Source organism: Ambystoma mexicanum, chromosome 5q (genome assembly GCF_040938575.1).
Source record: "Ambystoma mexicanum isolate Mex_15411 chromosome 5q, UKY_AmexF1_1, whole genome shotgun sequence".
Classification (NCBI taxonomy): Eukaryota; Metazoa; Chordata; class Amphibia; order Caudata; family Ambystomatidae; genus Ambystoma; species Ambystoma mexicanum.
The window spans coordinates 1,220,989,526-1,221,017,034 of NC_090933.1; the positions used below are offsets into that span (position 1 = coordinate 1,220,989,526).

A 27,509-nucleotide genomic window follows, 5' to 3' on the forward strand; every position below is an offset into this window, starting at 1 on the left:
CCTAACATAGCATAGGAGTCTGTTTCTTTTCTCCAGCTTGATACACGTGGTATGTGTCCACCAGGTGGGCCGATGAGTAACCACAGGGCTTCCAAGACTTCTTCACCTAGTTTGGGTTCACTGATATGGTCCAGCCCCCGGTGGAGCTCTTTGATGTTCTAAGTGTGCTAACTGCTTGGTGTTCATCTGAATAGAACATGTGTACCCTTAAAGGCTTCTGAGTGTCAACTCTGTTTTTCCATGCAAGACAGATGTCTGCTTGGATTTGTTAAGAGTTGCTGCTCATAACATAGCCCAGAACAAATATTGCCCAGCACAGAGTCTTTCTGCAAGGAGCGATGCAACGACCTTGGTGGGAGATCTTCCCACAATCTGAGTTCAACACTATCGAGATATTCCCATTTCCCACAGCCAGGGTTTGGAATCTATGGAGATGCGCCCATTGGCAGGGCTTGAAATCTATGGAGATGCTCCCACTGGCAGGGTGTGAAATCTATAGAGATGCTCCCACAGGCAGGGTGTGAAGTCAATGGAGATGCTCCCACAGGCAGGGTGTGAAATCTAAAGAGATGCTTCACTGGCAGGGTCTGAAATCTATGGAGATGCTCCTACTGCCAGAGTTTAAAAAACATATTCTCCATCTGCCAGGGTTTGAAATCTATGGAGATGCTCCCACAGGCAGGGTTTGAAATCTATGGAGATGCTGCCACAGGCAGGGTGTGAAATCTATAGAGATGCTACCACAGGCAGGGTGTGAAATCTATAGAGATGCTCTCACAGGCAGAGTGTGAAATCTAAAGAGATGCTCCAACAGCCAGTGTTTGAAATCTATGGAGATGCGCCCACTGGCAGGGTGTGAAATCTATAGAGATGCTCTCACAGGCAGGGTGTGAAATCTAAAGAGATGCTCCCACTGGCAGGGTGTGAAATCTATATACATGCTCCCACTGGCAGGGTATGAAATCTATGGAGATGCTCCTACTGCCAGAGTTTAAAAAACATATTCTCCATCTGCCAGGGTTTGAAATCTATGGAGATGCTCACACAGCCAGGGTGTGAAATCTATGGAGATGCTCCTAATGCCAGAGTTTGAATACTATGAAGATGCTTCTACTGCCAGGGTTTGAAATCTTAAAGATGCTCCCACAGCCAGGGTTGTGGGATGGTTTTACCCATGCATCCGAGCCCTACCACAAAAACTGTGCATTACTGGCATTGAAAACATCATGATGGCCAGAACTTCCCAGAAAATGCACAGGGAAATGCATGCAGAATAGGCTGCCACCCATTTTTGCCTATGTTGTGGGCACAGAAGGGCACTGCCTAAAACCACCATTGGTCTACACACAGTAACCTGAAACCATTGCAAAAGGGGCAATGCTGATTGCCAAAAGCAACCCATAACTATTGGGAATTCATTTTCTTCAGGTCAAATATGGCTAAATTATGGGCACAAAATTATTTTACTGCAGAACCACACCAGTGCCATGTGCTGAACCTGGATAATATACTTCCATTTAAAATCTCTTGTTTGAAATGCATTAATTCAAGACTGATCCAAAAAAATGCATGCAGTACACGCTTTGGACTCAAGGCTGCGCTAGCGGTCTAAACTCTGACAGGAGAACTGCTACTTCAGAAGCTAATCAGCCTTCTGTGACAATTGGGACTTCAAAAGACTGTGGGTTAATTAAACATCTAACCGCCTGCTGTTCCCAGAGACAATCTCATTTGATTAACAGGCCAAAAGGCTGGGAAACCTTCTCACCTCAGAAAGCCCAGGATATCACATGGTCATGCTAACCAAATGCAAAGTGGCCCCCTGGTCTGTTGACCTCAGCTTGCTGGAGCCCACACAAAAGACCTTTTCCCTTGAATAGGATATGGTTAATTTGGTTGTTTCCTGTCAACAAAGATCTGCCAGCCAGGAGAGACATGTGATTACTGTCATCCCCAAACTTTGGGGGCGGACTCAAACACTGAAGTACTTTGAATTGAAAGCAAATATATATTTTACAGAAACACTGATAACTCTTGGTAACCAGATGACAGAAATGTGAAATTTGGGGATCCTTAAAATGAAAACTTTGCCCACAATTCAAGCCCAAACTCCAATTTGTGTGATGTTCTGGGGCAAAACCCCGCTTTTTATTGATACTACAGACTCTGTGTTTAAGCTAGAGACATGGGAATTTACTGGAGTGTGTATGGACAGGCCGTGTATATGTGTATAATTTTTAATGAAAAACCAATGTTGCATAAACCACTAAAATCGAAAATAAGTTGCCATTTCTTTACCCAAGCTCCTAGAAACTCCAGAGTCGGAATAGTGTCTACCTCATGTTATATATGATGTGTGTAGGTGATGTAAAAACAACTGTGTATTTGGGAAATATGTATTTGGATCAAATATAGATTTGTGTGTAAAGATGACAGGGGAGGGCCCTCTGGCCATAAAATCTATCTCATCACTCTGACTCACAACTCAGTTCCCCCAATCATGGGAGAGGGGAGAATTGGGCCAATGACAAGTAGAGAGGGACAGGCTTAGCTAGGCCCAGGCACACACCCATTTTCAAAACACATAAAAAGAGACTGCTGGGACAGGTAGAGACCTTCAATTCCATTTGCTGCAGAGCATGCTGACCGACGACATCACATCCAGAGATCCGGACTTCAAATCCATCAATCTCCAGAACCTGTAGCAGAAATTAACTCCAGAATTTGTAGCAGAGAGGCCTGAATCCACCAGCTGAATCCTCTTCAGCAGGCCTCAAAACTAACCAAACTATTCAAGAGCCGGGTGAGCTGTTTGAAGTTTTGCCGAGAATCTTTGCAAGAACCTGTAGCAGTACCCAGAAAGCAGTGTTACCTCCAGAATCCAGAGAGGCTAGACCAGCAGAGCAGAGCTGACCCAGATCGCTGTGAGCAGAACCGGTGGCTGATTGACCCGCCGAGCAGACAGCACCGCAGCCGGACGTGTTGACCAGATCCGTGACGAGGCCTAGTTCAAATTTATATTGTGAGTACCTAGCAGAACTGTGCAGAACCAATCTCTTAGTTAAAATAATCTAATCCAAACTATTTTAACCTAAGTAGAACTGCCTCCTAGAAATCGTGTCATCTGTCATTTTTAAAGCTGCACAACTGTCACCTGTCAATTCTGCAGCTGCAAGCTGTCACCTGTCATTTTGAGTTTACTTTAAATCCGAAAAACTACCTTTATTTAATCGTCCATATCTCTGGAACCGTTTGGGCTAGGAACGAGATTTAACTTTCCTCTGAAAGCTTAGAATCTAAGAAGCCTAGAACCGACTTCCTATACTTTTACCGCAATCGCGATTCAAGCACTCGCGAAATTTACCGCGATTTGCGATTTTGGCTCAATTTCTCCACTTGTCAAAATAGCAGCTCCATTCTTTCTTTTGTTAAAATCCGTTTGCAACTTGGTAATAACTCATAGAGCATTGCTAAAGTGAGCCTGAACTAATACCAACACGCACCTCCCACTCACACTGAATCTCTAGAGGGAATTAAAATCAGTTGGCACATTTTCCCATCCATTGACATCACAATTAAAAAGCATTTTGGGCCTGTGTTTCAAACTCCTACCTGTTTCCTCTAAGCTGGCTGGGGGGGAACTGAATTTAGTATTGTATTTGATTGCATTCCTGAGAACTGTGTGCTCCTCTTTCCATCTCCTTCCATTTCTTACATTGCATCGGAGAGGGGGGTGAATTGCCAGAGAAAAAGTGATTATCTTATCTTTTGCTAAAATCATATCAAGTATTTCTGTACTGCATTTTGTTCCTCATTGCTTTTCCCTTGAAACCATAAAAGTATTTTTGCTACTTTATCCATCCTATACTAACTCCTCATTGATTGTAAAGAAGTGTGCTAGTGCCAGATTACCCATTGTTGATCAACATCATATGTCTAAGTGTACTATCAGATATTAATTTATTATAAAGTGTCATATATATATATATTGTTTAATTTTTCAAATAAACCTTTTAATTTGCAAAACAAACCTACTTCTTGGCTCAGTGGGGTCAGGGGGATTCTAAGAGGGGGTGTTATACAAGGGTTGTCATCCAGAATACTGAACTGGACATAAAAATACATCAATAAGGGTTTTCCTCAGCATCCCAGACTAGGCATTGACTTAGCTGTAGTGTTGATTGAATATCGCTTACAGGGTTTAAAATCTATAGAGATGCTCCCACAGCCAGGGTTTAGAATCTATAGAGATGCTCCCACAGGCAGGGTTTGAAATCTATAGAGATGCTCCCACTGGAAGGGTTTCAAATTTATGGAGATGCTCCCACATCCAGGGTTTGAAATATATGGAGATGCTCCCACTGGCAGGGCGTGAAATCTATGGAGATGATCCCACTGGCAGGGCATGAAATCTATGGAGATGATCCCACTGGCAGGGCATGAAATCTATGGAGATGCTCTCACTGGCAGGGCGTGTAATCTATGGCGATGCTCCCACTGGCAAGGTCTGAAATCTATGGAGATGCTCCTACTGCCAGAGTTTAAAAAACATATTCTCCATCGGCCAGGGTTTGAAATCTATGGAGATGCCCCCACAACAAGGGTTTCAGATCTATGGAGATACTCCCACAGGCAGGGTGTGACATCTATAGAGATGCTCCCACAGGCAGGGTGTGAAATCTACAGAGATGCTCCCACAGGCAGGGTGTGATATCAATGGAGATGCTCCTGCAGCCAGGGTTTAAAATCTATGTAGATGCTCCCACAGGCAGGGTTTCAAATCGATAGAGCTGCTCCCACTGCCAGGGTTTCAAATCTGTAGAGATGCTTCCCACTGGCAGAGCTTGAAATCTATGGAGATGCTCCGAAAGGAAGGGTTTGAAATCTATAGAGATGCTCCCACAGGCAGGGTTTTAAATCTTATAGATGCTCCCACAGGCAGAGTTTCAAATCTGTAGAGATGCTCCCTCAGCCAGAGTTTAAAATCTATAGAGATGCTCCCACTGCCAGTGTTTGAAATCCATAGAGATGCTCCCACTCGCAGGGCGTGAAATCTATGGAGATGCTCCCACTGGCAGGGGGTGAAATCTATAGAGTTGTTCCCACAGGCAGGGGTGGTACCCTTTGGAGATGCACCCACTGCCAGGGTTCTACTCTATGTAATCAGTCTGTCTGACTCACGGCCTTCAGGCAGATTTTGTAAACTACCATACATGGCTGAAAATGGACCTGTTTGTTCCATCGTATTTAATGGACCATATCCAACATCCGCCATGGGACTGCTTGTCATACCTCCACCCTTCCACGTTGTTAACCCCCCTCCTTGAATTATCTCCCTGAAACACCAAAAAAGGCAAAACGATTGGGCACTGAACACAAACAACTAATATTTGATAGAAATAAAGGAAATAATATTTCATAATACCCATTGCATTCCAAAATTCATGCCTGGTTTCCTTTATAATTGCCTACGAGTACACCCTGGTGATGTACCAATTAATAGTACACTTCTTGAAAGAAGGAGTGTTGATGCTATCAAAGAGTGAACAAAGTACAGTAATAAACAAAATGACGTTATATTACCATACTAGAGGTTTATGATTGACTCCTGGACTATTTATATTTGTTAAATATTATTCAACAGAGGACCTACTTTCTTCATCAGTGCAGGAAATACTTATACTGGGCCATTAGATCACTGCACCAGCATACCCTTGGGCTGCCAAGTCTACCTTTTCTCTAGGTACATATATTGTCAATAGTATCACAGAGGTCTGACATGTGCTCCAGATCAGTCTTTCATTGAGATACACACATATAAGTCTGGTGGATGACAGGAATGTGATGGATATCATGCCTGGGAGACATATTTATGATACACTGATAATGTATGTTGGCCAGATAATGGACGGTGCTACACGGAGCCTATGAAAAGATAATATCATCGCCCATGATAGATAGCAAGTGACAAATGATTGCGGTCGGATGATACATGCATGATAGACCAGCAAAGATGACGCAGACATGATGCAGAGACAACATAAGACAAATGGCACCTGTAGAAACTGTAAATAAACCTCTGTACCACTAATACCATTTTAAATGTTCTATCATGGCACTGGGATTCCTGCAGCTCGTAGACATTAATACAATATGTAGTGATATGTTCAGATGATGAAAGAGAGTTGATTAAATCATTTAAAATAAAGAAATAGGATTCAGAGGAGAATGGAAGGACAATACCATGTGATTGATCCTATGTAGACGATGTTCACTATGTAAAACATATCATTAATAGAGTTATCTGAACATGTCACATTGCCACACACAATATTAGTAGTGCTATCTTTGCACACATGGCAAATGCATTGAAGAACCACAACATGGAAAGCGTGCAGAGTGAGAGACAGGTGGAAGGACAGATAGAAATAGATTGGTGGACAATTGTCTACATAGATAAAGAGATAGGGTGATAGGGACAGACTGAAAGATATAATGATAGGAGGATGGATAGCTACATATGTAGCTAGGGAGATTTATATCTTCAGTACCAATCTAATCTGCAGGCTTCATTCACAGAATTAAAATGAGTAATCTTCATGTTTGCTCCCTAATTTCCTGCATTAAAATTCTTTTAGATTTTTGTGAAATACTGAAAGGTGGGGCCCAGCACACCATAGCCTTGTGACTGGTTAGAGTTGACGCTTTGTACGCTTATCCATACCAACAATGCATAGCAAAAATGCAATCTGGAGGGCATTTATCGACAGTAGGGATGTGTTTCTTGATATCATTTGAGCACATGCCAGTCTCCACTTCATTTCAGTTTACATATCGCTAGAGGCACTCAACCAAATGACATCTTGAGCATCACTGTGGGAGGGAGATGGCAGGCCCCTCCTCATCCCAATGTAAAGTCACTATTTCTGTATGACGAGGGATCTTTGACTTCGTAACCATAGTTCGGAGATCATCTACTTAATCCTTATAACACTTCTAATATCAAACAAATAATTGCCATAAATATAAAAAATAGGGAAATTTCGACATGCGCATAATCATTTTTCAACCAAGCACAATCTAAAATGCCTAATTATATATTTGTACAATGGGCATGTATTATTTAGTTTTTAAGAGTAAAGGTGGGCATTTTCAATAAATAAACAAGCAGACAACATTCTGGGCAGCGTACAATGAACACGATGATGCCCCTTTAAGCCCACAAGAAGGCATTTACATTTGCTCTTCCCTAATGTCATCTCTAAAAATGTGTATTAAGTTCAAGTGTATTTTGCCACTCCAAAACCTAGTTTGGAACATGGTTCTTATGAATGGAAATAGCGACATAAACAAAGAGTTTTTAACATGTAGCGATATACCATCACAATCGGGTGGCAAATTAGCAGTTACTCAAGTGTATCTCTCCTGATTCTTTCCATCTAGTCTATATGTTAGATGCTTCCCCTTTTATTTAAAATCACACTTTCGGGGGAATGCCCAGTGAACAACCTCCTATGACGGCCATACATATATGTGAACATTTTGTTATGGATCCTGTCTTAAAAGATCACTCTTTGTGTGACATTGGTCAAGTCTTCCCTTATTTCATTCTTTTTTTTATAACATGTTCCATGCAGCTATGCTTTCATTCTTTGATTTTCCATCTGTTGCATGCTGATGACTGCAACCTGCAGTCAAGCTCCACCTAGCCAAGGACAGGACACAGGCTGGTCAGGCGTAGGACTGATGAAGGTTCACACCAACAAATGTTTATGTTATGTACTTAGTGGAAGACGGTCAAAACTTGGGCCGACCAATGTGTTTGGGACCTTTGATTATGATTGCTGATGTGGATCTTTCTTCCTAAAACCTGCTCCGTTCCCTCCCATGGCATTGAGTTTGTCACCCTTGCAAGTCTGCAATCTGGTGCATCACACACCACTGCGTGCCACACTCCTCAGCAAATATCCTGTGGGAAAGGTTGCTGGTCACCACACAGCACTGTGTGCCACACTCCTCCATAACCAACCTGTGGTAAAACTTGATGGTCACCACACAGCACCGTTTGCCACACGCCTCAATAACAACCAGTGGTAAAGATTGATGGTCACCACACAGCACCGTGTGCCACACTCTTCAATAACAACCAGTGGTAAAGCTTGATGGTCACCACACAGCACTGTGTGCCACACTCTTCAACAAACATCCAGTGGTAAAGCTTGCTGTTCTTGGCGGATGGTTTGCCACAGCTTCGAACCCTGCTACCTAAAGACTTACTCTGGCCCTCATTACGATTTTGGCTGCCGCCAAAATCGATTCCGGGTTCCCAGAATGGGGAATTACCGGGCCATTCTGAGTTCGGAGGGCCCGGTAATTCCTCCCTCCAGGAAGCTGGGCCCAGACCTTCCCCATTCCCATTTCAGCCCACATAGGGCTGAATGGGAATGGGGGAGGGAGCAAACAACGTGGCGATTACGAGCGGCCCGTTGTTTGCTCTCTATTCCCCTCGCGGGACCCGGGTAGAACGCCTGGTTTGACCAGGCGTTACTTACTGGGTCCCGCAAGGGGAGCTTGTAATGAGGCGGAACGGGTTTAACGGGTCCGCTTCCTTTAGTGGGTCCCGTTAACCCGTTCCGCCCCACTTGTAATGAGGCCCACTGACTTCATTTTAGATTATGGGCCTCATTACGAGGCTGGTGGTAGCCGTGCCTGTACTACAGGCACGGCTTTCGCCGGTATCCCTTTTATCCTGGCTCCCAGAATGGGGAATTACCAGGCCATTCTGAGGTCGGAGGGCCCGGTAATTCCTCCCTCCAGGAACCGGGGCCCAGACCTTCCCCATTCCCATTTCAGCCCACATAGGGCTGAATGGGAATGGGGAGGGAGCAAACAACGTGGCGATTACGAGCGGCCCATTGTTTGCTCCCTCTTCCCCTCGTGGGACCCAGGTAGAACGCCTGGTTTGACCAGGCGTTACTTACTGGGTCCCGCGAGTGGAGCTTGTAATGAGGCGGAACGGGTTTAACGGGTCCGCCTCCTTTAGTGGGTCCCGTTAACGCATTCCGCCCCACTTGTAATGAGGCTGTTGTGAAGTTACTGTGTACATAATATTAAGTGTTCGGAATACTGACCCGCTATGTTCTGATGAGGTCATAGTTGTTATGCATTGCTAGACCTCCAGGGTTCTAGGTTTGTCAGTTGAGTTTATCTATTTACCAAGGCAGCCTCTGTCAAGCTGAGGGCTTTCTTTATATATATATATCTTAATAAAATATATACTGCGAAGACAATCTCGCCTCCTCAATTGTCTTTGCAACAATGGCAACGAGGATGGGATATCTGATGATCCCATTGTAAGCTGAAGGCCCCAGACACAAACAGCCCGCCTGCTGCTTCGCCTTACCTAGCGTGTTTGCGGTGGCCCGGAGAGAAGCCTCCATCCTCCATAAATATATTTGGCTGGTTGCTCCGTTTTGCCCTAACGTCGAGCAGCCACCAAGAAGAAGAAGCAAAGTCTTGCCGCCGACCTCTCTACCTACGAGTAAGTGCCTGCGCCGCTGTCCGCGTGTCGTGATTTGGCTGGCCGCTCTGTTTAGCCCAAACGTTGAGCATCTGCCAAGAAGAGGAAGCAAAGTCCCGCTGCTGGACAGGCCATCACCAAGTAAGTGCCAGCGCCGCTGTCTACGTTGTGATCGTGTAAGCTGTTTTGTTTTTTTGTTTAAGCCGGCATTGTGAAAAGACCTCCACGTTTGCGTGTCTCGCCCAGAAAGCGCAGTTTGTTCCCGCAAGCCACTTTCCTGGACACCCGTGTCAGAGTTTCGTTAATCTCTCAGCTGACTAATAGTGGCGGTCATAACTTCTGTGTTGAGAGGGGGCCGCGCTGCGATGCACTTGTATGGACGAAGGGCGTGGAGAAACAAGAGAAGCATCGTATGAGATACAATAGTGGCGCATCCAACTGGGAAGGAAGATTACCGTATTAGACTATATAGAGGCACATTATTGTTCATATGAGATTTTATTGTTACAACAAGAACTCGTGTGCGCGGTGAAATGAGGGCATACGAATGACCACCGCCCGCTTATGTGTTGTAAGTGACATTGAAAAGATATAGTGTTCATGGTCAGAGAGGAGAAGCAGGAAAACGAAATTAAACATTTTAATCCCAAGACAAGCACCATATTGGAGCGATACAATTTCCGCATGAGGACACAGAGCCAGGGGGAATCTGTGGAGGAGTATGTCACCGCATTGAGACATCTGGCATTGTCATGAAAATTTCAGAACGCATTTGATGAACACATTCGTGATCAGTTCATGACGCATTGCAGATCCAATAAAATTTGTGAGGAACTATGGTTAAGGGATGAGCCCAATTTGGATGAGGTGCTAGGCGTAGCCAGACGCGTGGAACATTCCCTGGCATGTGTTGCCAAGCTGTCAAAGTCTGAGGCGGGAGAACTCAAAGAGATCAGAAATGAGGTTTTGAGTGTGGGTGACAACAAAAGCAAGAGAAGGGGGAAGTCTAAGCAAGCGAATCGAACGGCGGGAGAAGAAAAGAAGAACCAAGATACTCCACCCAAATACGAGAGAAGAGAGGAAAGATTGTGTTTCCGATGTGCCAGCAGCACTCATTTTGCATCCTCTGTCATTTGTCCTGGCCGCAAAGCTGTGTGTACAAAGTGTAAAAGGAGAGGACACTTTGCAAACTGTTGTAAAAATGATCAAACCGGACAGACTGGTCAGAAGAAGGTGTTATACGCCAACGAGGAAGAAGATGGCAGATCGTTGGAGGAGGAGATAACGATGCCGATGCAGAATATTGTAGTCAATACAGTCAATGTGGTTATGGAGGCTGGTTATGTGGATGATTGTGAGCGTCCATCTACTGTGTTGAAAGTGAATGGCCAAGAGGTGTCTATGATGGCTGATTCAGGATCAAAGATAACATTAGTGTCTAGGGAAGTGTTTGAGAAAGAGACCAAAGGTGTGGTGTCTGATTTGATGAAGCCCGATATAAACCCAGGAGGTTACAATCAAGACAAGATTGAGCTTTTGGGTTATAAATGGAGTAATTTCGAATTTAAAGGTCGTAGTTGCAATGGCAAGTTGTATGTTACAAAGAAGGGTCAATCTCTACTGGGTTGGAGAGAACAGAAGAATCTTGGGATCAAATTGGATCCTAATCAAAGTGAGCAGGTGTTGCAGGTGGCATCGTCATGTTCTGTCTCCAGCAACAAATATGTGAGCAAATATGGCAAGGTGTTTGACGAGACGTTAGGTAAAGTGAAAGGATTTCAGCATCAGATTTTGTTAAAAAAGGGTAGTGTGCCTGTGGTGGCAAAGCTGAGAACTGTGCCTTTTGCGTTACGAGAAGGGGTCAAGAAAGAGATTGAGAAGCTACTGCGCATGGGTGTCATAGAAAGAGCTGGAGGAGTAGAATGGGTGTCCCCTGTTGTAGTTGTAAAGAAAAGCTCAGGTGATCTTAGGCTGTGCATACATATGCGTGAGCTGAATAAATGTGTGATGGTGGATAGGCATCCCCTACCAAACATGGCTGCGATGTTGACCATGGTAGGGCGGGGTAAGTTTTTCTCAAAACTTGATATGGCCTCTGCATATCACCAGGTTGAATTGGAGGAGGGGTGCAGAAAACCACAGCCGTTATCACACATGAGGGAGTGTTTCAGTTTAGAAGGATGCCGTTTGGATTGGCGTCGGCCTCGTCAGTATTTCAAAAGATTATGGACCGGTTGCTTAGAGGAGTGGAAGGAGTATTTTGTTTTCAAGATGACATATTGATATGTGGCTGAAGTGTCAAGCGATGGTGTGAAGCCTAAGGAAAGTATTGTGAATTCTATAAAGGAGATTGAAAAGCCAGTTAACAAAAGTGAACTACGTTCATTTCTGGGAATGATTGAATTCTACCAAAAGTTTGTAGTAAATTATGTTGATAAGATACAGGAGATGAGAAAGTTGTTAAAAAGGGGTGTTGATTTCAGGTGGAACCACAAATGTGATGCAGAATTTACCAGAATAAAAGAAGAGATAGACATGGCTCGCCCACTAGGATGTTTTGATACGGATAAAGTGAGCATCATCACAGTAGATGCTAGTGAGGGAGGCCTTGGTGCTGTTTTGTCACAGAAACAGGGAGATGGAACAGAAGAGGTGATAGCGCACGCATCGCGTGTGTTGAAAGGTGCCGAGCTGAGGTATTCGGTAATAGAAAAGGAGGCATTGGCGTGCTATTGGGCTGTAGAGAAGTTCAAAACTTTTGTTTGGGGTGTTGAGTTTGTGATCCGAACGGATCACAAGCCATTGAAAGTTATTTTTGAATCAAAGGGATTGGACAAAGTGTCTCGAAGAGTAGCTGGATGGGTTACGAGAATGCAATTTCATAAATTCAGAATGGAGGTAATTCCGGGAAAAGATAATGTACTTGCGGATAACTTATCAAGAGTGAGAGTTGTGTCACAAGATACGTTGGAAGATGAGAACATGGAGCTGGTGTTTGTAAACAATGAGGGAACTGAATCTAAGCAAGAATGGATGGTTGAAATGAAGAAGGACGTGACAATCAGAAATGTTATGTCCTATGTAATCAGTGCTGTGTGGCCAAACAAGGCTGATTTGACTGAATTGGAAAAACCTTATTGGGAAGTAAGAGATGAATTGGCAGTTGTGGATGACGTGCTGTATAGATGGGAGAGAGCAATTGCCCCGTCAAGTATTCGGAGCAAAATCATTGATTTGGCGCATGGTGGACATATACGTGTGACTAAGACGAAAAGCGTGCTGAGATCAGATTATTGGTGGCCGGGATTCGACAGAGAGATTGAAAGTCAGTTGGGTGAATGTCAATTTTGTATCAGGAGTGGAAAAGGGAGTGTGGCGAAAAAATAGCCATTGGTCGATGTAGGGGTCCGACATAAGATATGGAGTGATGTTTCAATGGATATTTTGGGACCTGTCGATCTGGGATATGGTCGAGGAAGATTCATAGTTCTGGTGGTAGATTTGTTCTCCAGATGGACAGAGTTCAGAATTGTGAGAGAGATATCTAGTGAAAATATGGTAAAGGTGTTATAAGAGATTTTCGCAAGTAAGGGTCTTCCCGAGTGCGTCCTCACCGACAACGGCACTCAGTTTACCGGGGGGTGTTTCTCTGTGTACTTGAAGAAGTGTTGAGTGGAGCATAAGAGGGCGGCCCTTTATCATCCTGAAACGAATGGAGTAGTTGAGAGAATGAATAGGTGTGTGATGGAAAGTGTTCGCATGGGGGAGGAGTGCGGAATTGACAAGTTGGCGGCGATTCAGAATAGGATGTGGGCATTGCGAATGGCGCCCCATGCCACCTCAGGTCTATGTCCATTCGAGCTCATGGGGGGTCAGAAGCCTTATTGCATGGCGTGTCCCCCATGGCTAGGGAGGAGTCGGGAAAGTGATGTGGTGTTTGATGAAGCGAGGAAAGTCATGAGAGCAAAGAAGAGTGAATGGGTTATGCGAGAGAACATGAGAAGAGGAAGAAAAGAATTGCGTGTGGAATGTGGAGATTGGGTGAGGATAAGAAAAGCTGTGGTAAAGAGGAAGGGTGATTCTCTTTATTCGGATCCTGTCAAGGTGGTTGCTGTTATGAAAGGAGCCGTGCGTGTGGCTGGAGGACAGGTCTGGAATAAGAATAGAGTTGCTTCAGTAAAGAGATGCAGATTATAAAGATGTTAAAAAAAAGGGGAAGATGTGTTGTGAAGTTACTGTGTACATAATATTAAGTGTTCGGAATACTGACCCACTATGTTCTGATGAGGTCACAGTTGTTATGCATTGCTAGCCCTCCAGGGTTCTAGGTTTGTCAGTTGAGCTTATCTGTTTACCAAGGCAGTCTCTGTCAAGCTGAGGGCTTTCTTTATATATATATATCTTAATAAAATATATACTTCAAAGACAATCTCGCCTCCTCAATTGTCTTCGCAACAGAGGCCCACTGACTTCATTTTAGATTATGGGCCTCATTACGAGGCTGGTGGTAGCCGTGCCTGTACTACAGGCACGGCTGCCGCCGGTATCCCTTTTTTCCCGGCACCCACGAATGGGTAATTACCGGGTCATGCTGAGTTTGGCAGCCCCGGTAATTGCACATTCGTGGGTGCCAATAATAAGGGACTCCCCATCCTCATTCGGCCCCATAGGGATGAATGGTAATGGTAATGGGGAGGGTGGTAGCACCGGTACCGTCAATAACGGTACCGGTGCTACCATCATGTTCTGCTCGCGGGTGCTAGCGATACCGGCACCGTTGTTGCCTTACCTCCATACTTGTAATGAGGCCCAATGACTGTAGTGCAATATAGAATGCACAAAATACAACCCCCATGCCCACACACACACCACGCACACATTCAACCAGAGCTACTGGAAATTCATTGAAAGCCAACATGCCCTGAAAGTTCTCTGAGATTAAAGGATCTGAACCCTTTGATCAGAACGCCTTTCTCTGCTCATGTCAGACCACAATGAACACAATTTGGCTCCGAAAGAAATGGACTCTGGCTATTCCAGGTCATTCACAGAAGACACACAATCTGGATTTGCATTCAGCCTTTTGCAGTGAACCCAGTATCTACAAATGCCCTACTCTGTAGGACTGCAACCCTGTTTAATCTATTCAGAATTAGATGTGTCACTGCACAAGACCCCACTTGCTCCCGCCCACAGCAACATAGTCACTCACATCCCCTAAAACCAGCTAAAACCAAGGAGTTCAACACTTAATAGAAATGCAAACCAGAAATGGAGATTCAAAACGACAGTAATTCCTCCAACAGCAAATACACCACAGGATCACCTGATTACACCATGTCATTGAAGTCGTCAATTACCTCCAACAGCTGTCATAAAATATGTTCCGATGTTTGCTTTTCCATGTACACAATTGAAAGCAGTGATAGAATTAAAAGAGAAATACAACTATAGATTTTTGAAGGGTCTGCTATTCTGCCATTTGCGCACAGGCCTCATTTCATTACATGTATGACTGATACCTGTGTTACTGGTTACATGTAGCCAACCTGGGGGAGTGGAACAATAGTAGGAGTCATTTTCCAAAGTGAGCTAGATGGCTGAAAACAATGTACTCGTCTGGGTTCATTCATTAATGGATGTAGGCACATGCCCTTCAGTCTTTCCCAAGGAATGCTAACAGATGCAAGGATGAAACAAAATTAACTTTCATAAGTACAATATGCTTCATATCTCCCAAGGAAGCAATAAACCCCAAATTCGTCGTGTACTAAACTGGTTTCGATCCATATCTCTATTGATCATGGTTTTGACAAATGTACCGTTGCAGTGATGCTGACTTAAATCAACCTGATTGTCTGATCTGAGTTCCTGTGCTCAGAGATGAGACGTGGGCGGGCCGCGCTTGCCAAGTCATGGCACCATTCTTACTTCAGTCTGGCAGCTCCGCCAGGCCCATATCTATTTCTGTTCAAATCCTGGCATTTTCTGCCAGCTACAACCACGTCCATCTGATACTTGTTATCTCTTGCCACTCTTGGGGGTGCCCGTTTTCCTCCTGGACCGTTCTGGTTGGCGCTCAAGGACCTGGAACCTCCAACGCACTTGCTTAATATTTGCCGCTGGCCTTCCCCCGCCTCCCACTCCTCTTTATAGGGCAATTAAAGTAGAACTTAATTTCTGGGAAAGTAAAAGAACATGAGGAGGCCCAGATGGCCAAAGGAAACAGATTCCAAGGGTGGTTTGCCGCAGCCAAGAAAGTTGACTTCAAACACCCCACATGGCACCAACACAGAACACGACTCTTTCAAAGCATCCCACCCACCAGCGTTAATAGGGCATTTCTTCTTATTAACTTGGTTGAAGACGTGTAGCGGCACACAGAGTCAACGCTATGCCCCTATCATCATCCAGACATATTACTGTTTGCCAAAGCATTATAATGCACCCTTGTGCATCATGAAGTAGTAGTCGATGTCAGGGAATACCCATATATGTTAATCCCAACTCATTTAATTAATATTCCACATCATGCCAATCCAGGTACTGAACCCTGAAGCACTTGCCACGTTCACCTTGCATGAATCCTCGCAATGCCCCATTGCCCTCGGCCTGCCGCCCCAGATGTATCTAAAAGTAACTTCGGTTAGGAACATGTGTTCACAATTACATATAAATGCCATTTTTGGTACACAATCAAATGCCTAATTCCACTCATCATTTGTTAGCTGAATTGGCCTAGTCTACTCTACCATTGCAAGTAGAAGAATTTTGTTATGCTTTTTTTAAACCCAAAATAACATTGATAGTGCTTGCTAAACACAGTGCATTCCTCTAAATACAAGAATATCAGACTACACTGCACTAATACCGAATGAGGGGTGGGGGGGCGTATGTGATTCTCTGCATCATTGAGCGTGATCTGCCTTGGGTTGATAAGGGTATGTATAAAATAGTGCTACCTTATAATACAAATTGGGCCTCATTACAACTTTGTTGGTGCAGAATTAACGTACAGTTATTACCGTATACTGACACATTTCCGCACGGGCAAAGCCCAAGTTTGCCAGTGGGGTGGCCTGAATGAGCTCCAGCTAAGAGCTGGAGATTATTCAGTCACCTCACTGGCAATAAATAGCCCGTATTACCGGCACCAGTATCGCTGGTGCCGGTGATACTGGTAAATCCCCCATGAAGTCATAAACCGGTGCTAATTCTGCTGCACTGAGGGCTGGTAATGGTATTACCATTTGCTGGTATCCTGGCAGAATTACTGCAGGATAGTGGCATAGTTATAATGAGTCCCAAAGGTAATTTCCAGGAGCAAAAATCATTATTTGGTGCTAATTTACATATCCACAATGCATTGTGCAATGGCTCTGAACTGGTGGGGATCTTCCAGTGATGGCTAGTGGGTTACGCCGTGGCATTTGGGGCTTGTTAGTCAACATGCCCTACACCACTGTCTTGTTAAACTCAAGGAATGTCCTCTCATTTTGTGCAGGCATTGATTCACAACTGCACGGTAGTCATTTCCCCGGCTATGTGTTAACGCATCTAGATATAGGATATTCTCCTGTCCTCCGGCAGATCCCTCCTATGATGTCCTGAACGTATAACCTAGTGTCTGTTTAAAACCTTCTCTTCTAAATGGACCCAGGTTTTTAGATATTATTTTGAGAGATTATATCATTCCATTGCATGCCCCACATTTCTATGCACCAAATTTCACACCATCAGCTAAAGAGTTAAACAGTATCAGAAAAATGACTGTATGAGGAATTATCAGTAATTGTGTTGCCTCTTGATCACTTGTGCCCTCTTTATCGGTTGGGAAGTTGCAAGACATCTCTAGCTTCTACCGTTCCATCGATATATTTCAGGACGTTATTCTTGCTTCCCGTTAACCCTTTAGCTTCCGTTAAGTCAATGCCTCTTTGGCTTGACATACGTTGGCCCTGGTACTCCCAAAGGCCTCCTGATCGTCGTCAGCCTCATTTCTCAAATTTCAACTTCACGTGCATGGTCCATTTTTGTTTAACATCTTTCTTCATTCTAGGTTTCGGGTAACTGGATTTCTATTATGTTTTATATTTTCTTGTTGCCCAGGTGTTATTGTCACTTCCTCCTGTTTAAGTTTCTGTTGCCATGTTACTGTCCATCTTTGTTTTTTTCTTGTACACAGTAAATGGCCATCAGATTGACTTATCAACCAACTTTCTATTCTGAGCAATGAGGACATGGAACTCTAAGAGAAGGGATGCCAGATACACTTTTTCATCACATTCCATTCCTCAATCGTGCACCATTACCAACCACAAATTAACTAACACAGGCAGTTTTACCACTGCCCATAAACCATCCCTCTTGCATATACTGGCGAGGCCTGATGGGAGTTGCAGTCTAAAACATCTGGAGAGCCAAAGGTTGCAGACCGCTGATATATTTGCACTTATACTAAAAGTTTCACACATTTTCTTAGCACCGGTTTTGCTGCTTGTATAATATGGAATGGAACTAATAGGTTTTGCCCCAATTCATCCAACATTACGTCTTATTTCAATGGCGTTAAAAAGGTTTTGGAAATGTTTATTTTTTTCTGGCAGCCTGATTTGGAAAGAAACAAACAGGGCTTGCTTCCAATTAAAGACACCGTTACACATCATTTCGAACTAAAGTAAGAACATTAAGCAGACCAACAACTTTTTATTTATTTCCTCTTCATGCAAAAATTAACACAACAAATGAAGTCCGAATTATCCAATATGGAAGATTGGAATTTGTTTGCAGTAAACTCTGTTCTTTATTGAAAGGCAAAACCTGCTTGATCAATTCTGTATTACTCAAGCAACATATATAACCTCTCTCAGTGTATTTGCTCAGGTTTTAGCACCAGTGCAAAATTCAGATCACCTAGACCCAGGGGTTCTGGTCTATAAACGTCAAACGATTGTGGGGCCAGAATGTAGAAAAAAACACACCTTCAATAGACTTGCTTCACTGGTATTTCTGAAAGTACAGATTCGTAAATTTTAAGCATAACCATATAAAGATATACTCAAATGGCTCTTAGAGTTGTCCATGGTATAATTATTAATATGTAAGCAAATGTACTTAAAACTTACTTTACATTCTTGAGACGTGTTTTATATCGACCAACAGGCATCTAGCCTAGAAAAGAAACATCTGTGAACAATAAAGTACTTTTTTGTATATTGATTATTGGGAACCTTGGAAATTGAAGTATGAAACAATTTAAGGGTGTTGTTGGGCGTAGGCTGGTGTATAAATTGCTGTGAATTGTTTGCCTATGTGGGTTTCAGGGCCTCACAAATATTACACATTATGAAAGATAATCACAGTGAATGGGTGGGTCATTAAAGGATTGCGTGCCGTATTTGCAGTATGGCAAAACCTGGTAGGAAGCAACAGATAAACAGCAGAATTTGGAACAGCTGAGTGCGTATGGGGCATCGCTATTGAGTCCACTGTGTCTTTACACAAAGGACAGCTTGCCTACCTCAACTGATGTCTTTCCGTCTCCATGGCCATTTCCACTTGCAACTCTCCTTGTTCTGTAAACACTGCATTTTCAACAGAATCATTCATAATAATCATACTTCTTAGTGACACCTACGAATTGATCAAAGGGGTGGGCAAGATTCTACCTAAAATGGTTGCTTGCAGTTTGCCAAATCTTTTCTGTTTTCTCTTATTTAGAGTTGCTTTAATTCATATGTGTCGGTTGTTGTTTCGATCTTTTACTTGAGGGGTCTGCCGCCTATAGCTTGTCAGATGTTTTCGACTACAACTCCCATCAGCCCTTGTCAGCATAGTCAATGGGAAGAGATTATCGGAGTCACAGTTCAAAAAATCTGGAGAGCTGCAAGTTGCAGACCACTGTTTTACTTTGCCCCTATCACAGGGTTATCTTTTCACTATTAAAAGATTGTATAATCCCCACCAACTGAATTAAAGAACTTGTTTTGGTGATGGACTCGGCGGCACTGCTCATAATGATGTCAATGCATGTTGTGACATCACTGTCCACCTCTGACAACTGAGCTCAAACTATGTCAGTAATACAGTAAGAGATATCACATGATTATTTTTAAAAAAATGCAACTTTGTTTTTATCAAAAGTAACAAAAAGAGTTAATCAAACATGCCAATATGAAAATACGAACAAGTAAAAGAATCATTAAAAAAAAGAGTTGTGGTTATTCTAATGAAAACACAAGCTCTGATACCCCTTTTCGCTGCATCGTAGATAGGCAGCAAAACATCTGTAATCATTTAAATTAAAAAAAGAAGCCACATTTGTATGTTTCCGTGTCAATGTTGATTCTCTGTTTGTGTGAACTTGTGATAAAGCTGTTTACTCTCAGACTGCATCCAAGCACAGGTTATTTACATGAGCCCATTGCCTTGCTATAGCCAACGGACGCTATAACTCCCGAAGCCAGTCGCTGAGATCCACCGATAACCGGAAGCGCGACGACACCGACGACTTGCAGCAGTTCGGCTTCCCGTCGGCGCAGATTGGTAAGTCCGGCAGTCACAAGAATTGGCCCTCATGTGTTGTCGTCATCGCTGTGTCGTTAAACGTTGCTTGATCTGAATGTCTAGTTCACAGACCAGGGGTGGGTTTTCTATTGGACATTACATGGACGGCTTTCCACTTCCTCTTCCCTCAGTCCTGTTGCATTGTATCACATTCAGGTGGTTGTATGTTAGTGAGGGTTAAACATTGATGTTTTGGTTTTGAGCTCATCGTAACTTCCAATATCTGTTCTCTTTTTCATATCAAAGTAAGTGAAGGCACGTACAGCTCCTTTGCACTATGTAAACCTTCTGTGTAGCGGCACAAAATAAATGCATCTGGGACAGCTGATCGGGGTTGTCCTTTCACCGCCTTTTTTGCTGCATTATTTACGGGGAAGGGGCACGTCTCTTATACCCACCCATGCCACCCTTCATCCTCTCACTCCCCCACACCCTAAAATTCCATTTCGAATATCCAATAGCCCAAACCCCCTCGTAAAAGATTTTGGAAATAAATGCTGTAAAATGGTTACAATGAGTTGGGTCCGTGATACCAAGCGTCTGGGCGAGTAACAAATGTAATAAATAAATAACACATTAACGACTATTTGCATGGCACTGTTCAGACAGCTGACCCCCTTTGATCTTGTGTTAAATACACTAGATTATATTGTCTGTGAAGGTGACTTCGAGCATCTCTGATCGTGAGATATAGAAGCTCTTCTCCCATGCGTTGCCCTCTAGTAGACTGGTATTTCTATCGCTGTAGCACACGTCAGGATGATATTCGGAGCAACATACAGGGGCTCATGAAATTGCATGAAGAGCAGTGGAGTAACTTTGCTGAAAATGTTGGGGTGGGGGACATGACATCTAAATGAAAGTGGCCACTGCCAAATGACTGGGACAAAATGATTTGCCACAAAAGTGGGGGGGGTCAAACACTCTTTTCCCACCTTAAAATGACACCCGTGATGAAGAGGATCGTTTGCGTATACACTGCCAAGATTGCCAAGATGCAAGTCCTCTGCGTGTAATGTTGCTTTCCGGGCAGACACAGGTTTTTGCGCAACTCTAGAGTCCATTTATGAAAAGAATCGTAAATACCGCGGCGGTGTCTGAGCCACAATGGTGCATACGGTGGATACAGTCTGCACCTCAGAATTGTGAACTCTGAAGTGTAAACGACATCCTCACTGCACGATTACATTTTGTTAGAAACAAGTGAATGACAGACACAAAATGTTTTTCAGCACAGGTGTTAAAATATTTTAGGCTAAATACATGTAATGAGATAATAAACATCATCCATTAGCATTAAAATCAAATAATTGAATAATTGCTCTTTTTGGAACTACCTATTTTATAAGCAGCAAATGTAGTGCTTACTAGAGAAAATGGCCGTGTTCCAGTAACAAAACCTTTGAATAGTTTGCTTTTCCATTATTTTATTGATTTCTTCGTCTGTTTCGGAACATCGTCAGTTGTATAATCGCTAAACGTTTCAAGCCATATTGGTTTTTGTAAATAAATGTGTGATCTTATATTTTTATCTTGATATTGTGTACAGCAGAAATGCGCACGTTGGTAATATTTCCACTTTCCTTAGGCTATTTTCATTGTTCTATGTTAAAAAAGTCAGTTTGACGCATTTCGGTTACACATGGTGAGGTGACTGTGACAAGAATGTGTGCCTGTTTCACCTCCCGGTTCAACAGGCAAGCTGCCAGATAACAACCCACGCCTGCATGATGTATGATGGTTTGAGGTTCCCAGCAGCATTGTACAAGCTTACATTTCCTGTAGTACCCAAAATGGCCACCAACAGGCTGCAGGTTCTGTTGTTGGAGGTTCACAGCAGCATTGTACAAGCTTAAATTGCCTATAGTACCCAAAATGGCCGCCAACATGCTGCAAGTTCTGTTGCTGGAGGTTCACAGCAGCATTGTGCATGCTGACATGTCCCACAGCATCCAAAATGGCCGTCAACTTGCTGCAGATTCTGTTGTTGGAGATTCACAGCAGCATTGTACAAGCCTACATGTCCCGTAGCACCCAAAATGGCTGCCGATATGCTGACGGTTCTGGCCTCCACCGCCAAATCGTTAGCATTGTAGCAAAGTGGTATTGAACAAACAAATCTCTGTTTTTGGAAGAAACCAAGCACTGACTGAATGCGGGCTTGTTTTTCCTTTGACCCACAAAACACAAGTTCAAGCACACAATGACTGTTTTACAGCGACCTACTGCTCCTGGCTCCCCTCACCACTTAAGCGCAATAATGGGGGCCTGAGAAGGGCATTCTGATTTTACTTGAAAGACTATCAAGGCAACAGAATGCGTGTCAAAGTTTGTTTCTCATTAGGGCAAATTGGGGTCTTAATTTGAATGCACATTGGCATTCAGAAGGAGTTTGACATTAAAAGGGGAAGTGGGTGTTCCTCCAGTCCAGAGCGATGGGAATTACATATTATTTTAATCCAAAACAGAACAGAAACAAAACTCACAGTGTCCAATAAAAGATCTTTGTTCTTGAGTCAGAAGCTTCAACGGATGGCTGAAGAAAAATCCGGACACGTCTGTTGGCTTTTCTTCTCCTAGCTTCCTCCAGTGTTGCAAGCTAATTAAAAAGAGAAACTCTTTGTGATTGGACAGGCCTTCTCAGTCAGTACTATTGTCTCAGAACACTGAGGGTGAGAATAAAGACTAACTTCCATCCTCCTGGGGGGAGGCGGAAGACAACCATGGGATGAGAGCGACCAGCCGTGCCTGGGCTCTTGTCCGTCACCGGGCTCCCTCCTTCTCAGGAAGAAGCAGGTCCAGTCACCATTCACACAGACTGGGGGGTGCGGAAGAGGGGAGTAAAAGTTTCAGCGGGAGCAGAGACGGATTCTGTGAGCTCTGATTTTAGGGGAGGCGTTTAAGTGATTTCCGTAGAGCACAAAATGGGCGGTAAGGAAATGGTGCTGGGGGAGATTAAGGTCAGGGGCTAGATTATCAAAGATTTGCACTGGTGCTAAAAAGTGAGCAAATACTTTGATAATGCAAAATAGAGCAAACTGATTTAGTCACAATCCATATTATCTAAAAACGTTTTCACTAGGGCAAAAATTAATCAGGCAGTTTTTTCACTATATTTGCATAGCATACAACAAAAGGTATCACTACATTTCTTTACATGTTACGCAAGAAACATTAAAAAAAAAATGCCTGCTCCAATTTCCAGTGATAGAAACATTTTTAGGATAATACCAATTTGGGCTAAAATTGTTTGCTCCATTCTCTATTATCAGAGCAGCAAAATTGCTGCTAAATTACTTTGCTCCATTTTTTGCACCAGTGCAAATCTTTGATAATGCGGCCCAGGATTTCCTTTTTATGTTATACAGCAAACATAGTACAAAAACAGTAGGATTTATTTTACTCCAGTGCAAATGTTTTTAGATAATACAGTTTGTAACAAAACCTGTTTTCTCCATTCTATACTATCAAAGCATTTGCTCACTTTTTAGAATGCGGGCAAATGTTAGATAATCTGGCCCAAAGGGACAGAGTTTTGCAATGGCACTAAAAAGTGAGGTAATGCCTTTGGATAATACAAAATGGAGCAAACAGATTTTGTCACAATCCATATTATCGAAAGATGTTAGCAAGCGGGCAAAAATGAATGAGGCTGCTTTCTTCTTTGCTGCACAACATACAAAAACAGGTGTCTACTACTTTTCTTTGTATGTTGCACGGCAAACATCATAAATAATACAGCCTGCTTCAATTCTCCCCATGTGAAAACATTGGGGCTGAACCTTTTAAGTCCATTCTCTATTAACAAAGAAGCAAAATTGGTGCTAAATTCATTTTCTCAGCTTTTTTGCACAAGCCCAACTCTTTGATAATGTGGCCCCAGATGGGGGCCATACTTGGGAGAATGAATTGCATAACCCCCACCCCTCTTGTATTCTGGAACTGCAATGCCTTTCCTGCTGTATTTCTTAGCTCCCCATTACTGTCTATTTGTGGACTGTGATGCCCTTCGTTGCTATTAGGATGCCTTTTTAGGGATGCCTACATTTATTTGGAGAGATTGTCAGGGGTTTGCTGGGGTCCTGGTGTGTTTGTTTGATCGATCATTGGGGATCCCGTGAATATAATTCTGTGCTAAAAGCAGAGGCTGCATCACCCACATGAATAGTGTTTACCTGATCATTAAGAGCCAGCCTTCTACTCTACCAATCGCCCAAGTGTATTGTTTTCAAGGGTGTTCAATGGCAGGAAATCTGCTCTCCTTATAGATACCAAGATCAAATCTATTCAAAAGTGTTTGCATTTTAATTGTGCTACTTCTGCACCTGGTTTGGATGGATGATGAAAGCAATGCCCACTTATGTATAAGCTACTGTTGCTCCTGTTTGAAATGTGCCAACTGCCCTTGGGTGGTAGGAGTGCACGGTGTAAATCAACATAACATAGCATTGAATTGGAGGAGCAAGGAATGTCCTGCATACTGCAAGCACCACAGCTATAGGGAGGCGGGCGAGAGGCATGGCTGTAAACCTTAGTTTGACTCTATGCCTTTGCGAGCTTAAGAAGGACAGCAAGCCTTTGTGCACCTAATTGGCTGTCAGTCCTTTGGGAGCTTATGGTCTTTCACAGGACTTTGCAGTGTTTAATAGAGAGCAGGCTTTTGCAACCTTAATATGGATCCCAGGCCTTTGCAAGAATAAGATGATTGCCAAGCCTTTTCCAGCCTAAGAGGCACACTGGCCATTGCATTTCTTAGATGATCTCTGGGTCGTTGTCTAGCCCCGTCAAGGGTAAAATGGACACTAGCCATGGGCAAACCTAAAATGGATGCCTGCCATAGACAAACCTAAAATGAATCTCAGCCATAGGCAAACCTAAAATGGATGTCAGCCATAGGCAAACCTAAAATGGATGCCTGCCATAGACAAACCTAAAATGAATCTCAGCCATAGGCAAACATAAAATGGATGCCCGCCATGGGCAAACCTAAAATCGATCTCACCTATGGGCAAACGTAAAATCGATGTCAGCCATAGGCAAACCTAAAATGGATGCCCGTCATGGGCAAACCTAAAATGAATCTCAGCCATGGGCAAATGTAAAATGGATGTCAGCCATAGGCAAACCTAAAATGGATGCCTGCCATAGACAAACCTAAAATGAATCTCAGCCATAGGCAAACATAAAATGGATGCCCGCCATGGGCAAACCTAAAATGGATGCCTGCCATAGACAAACCTAAAATGAATCTCAGCCATAGGCAAACCTAAAATGGATGTCAGCCATAGGCAAACCTAAAATGGATGCCTGCCATAGACAAACCTAAAATGAATCTCAGCCATAGGCAAACATAAAATGGATGCCCGCCATGGGCAAACCTAAAATCGATCTCACCTATGGGCAAACGTAAAACCGATGTCAGCCATAGGCAAACCTAAAATGGATGCCCGTCATGGGCAAACCTAAAATGAATCTCAGCCATGGGCAAATGTAAAATGGATGTCAGCCATAGGCAAACCTAAAATGAATTACAAGTCTTAGCTAAAGCTAAGTGCTGATCAGAGCAACACAAACTCACAACATATACACAGAGAAAAAGAACAGAGATAGAAATAAGATGTCAACTAAACGTTTGGACTGAGCAAGGCTTCCCTAAATCAACAAACGCATCCCGTCGACATTGACAATGAATACGGGTGTGCCATGGGAAGTACCTTTTTGATCCTACCACTGTTAAAGAATATTCTATTAAATCAGGAGATGCGTTTGGAATACCTCCTATCTGTTGAACCTAGCCACTACGTGAACGGTTCTATGACATTTCAATGAAAAAAAAAATTACTTTGTTGGAATTTACTTTGTGTACATTACTTTGCATGGTTTTTGGGGGGATCTTCCCCAAACCCCCCTTCCACTTCAATGCTACCCCTACTGCACTACTCCCCACCCTCCTTTTACCACTTAACCCATGAACAAGTAATTCGAAGTAATGTACACAAATTAAATTACATCACAGTCATTTAGGTCATGATAACAACGGGAGACCACGTTACCTGTCCTCCTTTGGATTCCTACTGCCCCGCCCGGTCCTGGGAGCAACATGCACATCTTTTGATAGAATGGCCTACATCCACCACGAGCACTCTCAATGTGAAACCAACAGACTGTGCTTCTGATGAGCTGCACTCTCAATGTGAAACCAACAGACTGTGCTTCTGATGAGCTGCACTCTCAATGTGAAACCAACAGACTGTGCTTCTGATGAGCTGCACTCTCAATGTGAAACCAACAGATGAGCTGTGATGCATGGTGCAAATCATGGAAGGGTTTAGGCAGGTGGCTGCAAAAGGAGCATCTGATTGGAGGGCTTCTCGCCTGATAATGACGTGCTCGGTTTAATGAGGGAATTCAAAGTCAGATAGAGGAGTGGTCCTATATACATGCTCCTGCAACGGGCATTATGGGGACCCTGCACTAAAATCCTCAGCAAAGCCCGAGGGGCGCATTGTGAGAGCACAGGCTTAGAGCAAGTGTGCAGGCTCTTAACTCCTCAGCACCTGGAGCCTGAGATGGCCGTGGATCAGTCTCCTTTTGTGCTTCCATGAGCTGCAATCACCCCCCTTGTGTACCCCAACATTTTCACAGACCCACAACTTCCCCACAGACCTGGCTCTGGTGAGTGTTACTGCACACGGATGGGTTACATTGAAATGTACAAAGATATTTAAAAAACATGCAAGAGCATACATACAGGACCCCAGCAACAGTCTTAGAAACCTTGCAGAAAACTGATATAAAAAATCTGTTTATTGGACGCGTACAGAGTCTATACAATGAAAAGAATTATATTAGTACCCGGCGAGAGACAATCTGAATGCAACAAGCATTCTGATTGGCTCTCACCAGGTCCCTACCCGGCCGGGAATCCCTCCGTCGGGATTCCACTGCCTTTGTCCCCGGCGGCGGGCGTGGCAACCCCTCAGCCAATGAGGAGGCTCGAAGCGGGCCATCCCCACTCCGAGCCTCCCCGCGGCTTAGAGGCTGCCTTCGCCCCCCGCCGGGGACTCGGGTAAGTCTTTTTTTTTTTTAATTCTCTTCCCTCCCTCCCACCCGCCCCTCCAACTTACCTTCTTGGTCCTGCATCCCCGGTGGGGGACGAGAGAAGCCTCCAGCCATGTGGAGACTCGGAGCGGGGCCATCCTGCTCTGCGCCTCCACATGGCTGGGGGCTTCCCTCGTCCCCCGCCGGAGACGCAGGTCCTTTTTTTTTTTTTTTTTTTCCCTCTTCCGCCATCCGACTCCTACCCTCCCAACCCTTTCTACCTTCTTTTTGATCCTTTTTTGGGAGCGGACACTTGTGTTCCCAGTGCGTCCGCTCCCCATGGCCGCCATGGAAAGGGAAAACGGAAAGCGGAGGCCATTTT

At 43.8% G+C, this 27,509-nt stretch overlaps 1 protein-coding gene across 13 annotated transcripts in view; it reads left to right on the top strand.

Moving 5' to 3' along the window:
• ADGRB1 (adhesion G protein-coupled receptor B1) overlaps positions 1-27,509 on the top strand; it is a 698,686-nt gene that overhangs the window by 276,814 nt on the left and 394,363 nt on the right. For 11 of the 13 annotated variants that reach the window (XM_069621727.1, XM_069621731.1, XM_069621729.1 and 8 more), the window contains one exon: positions 19,958-20,065. The exons of the other annotated variants lie outside the window; for them this stretch is intronic. In XM_069621727.1, coding sequence (XP_069477828.1) covers positions 19,958-20,065 — 108 coding nt within the window. The remainder of the gene's footprint in view (positions 1-19,957; positions 20,066-27,509) is intronic. 13 annotated transcript variants of the gene reach the window in all.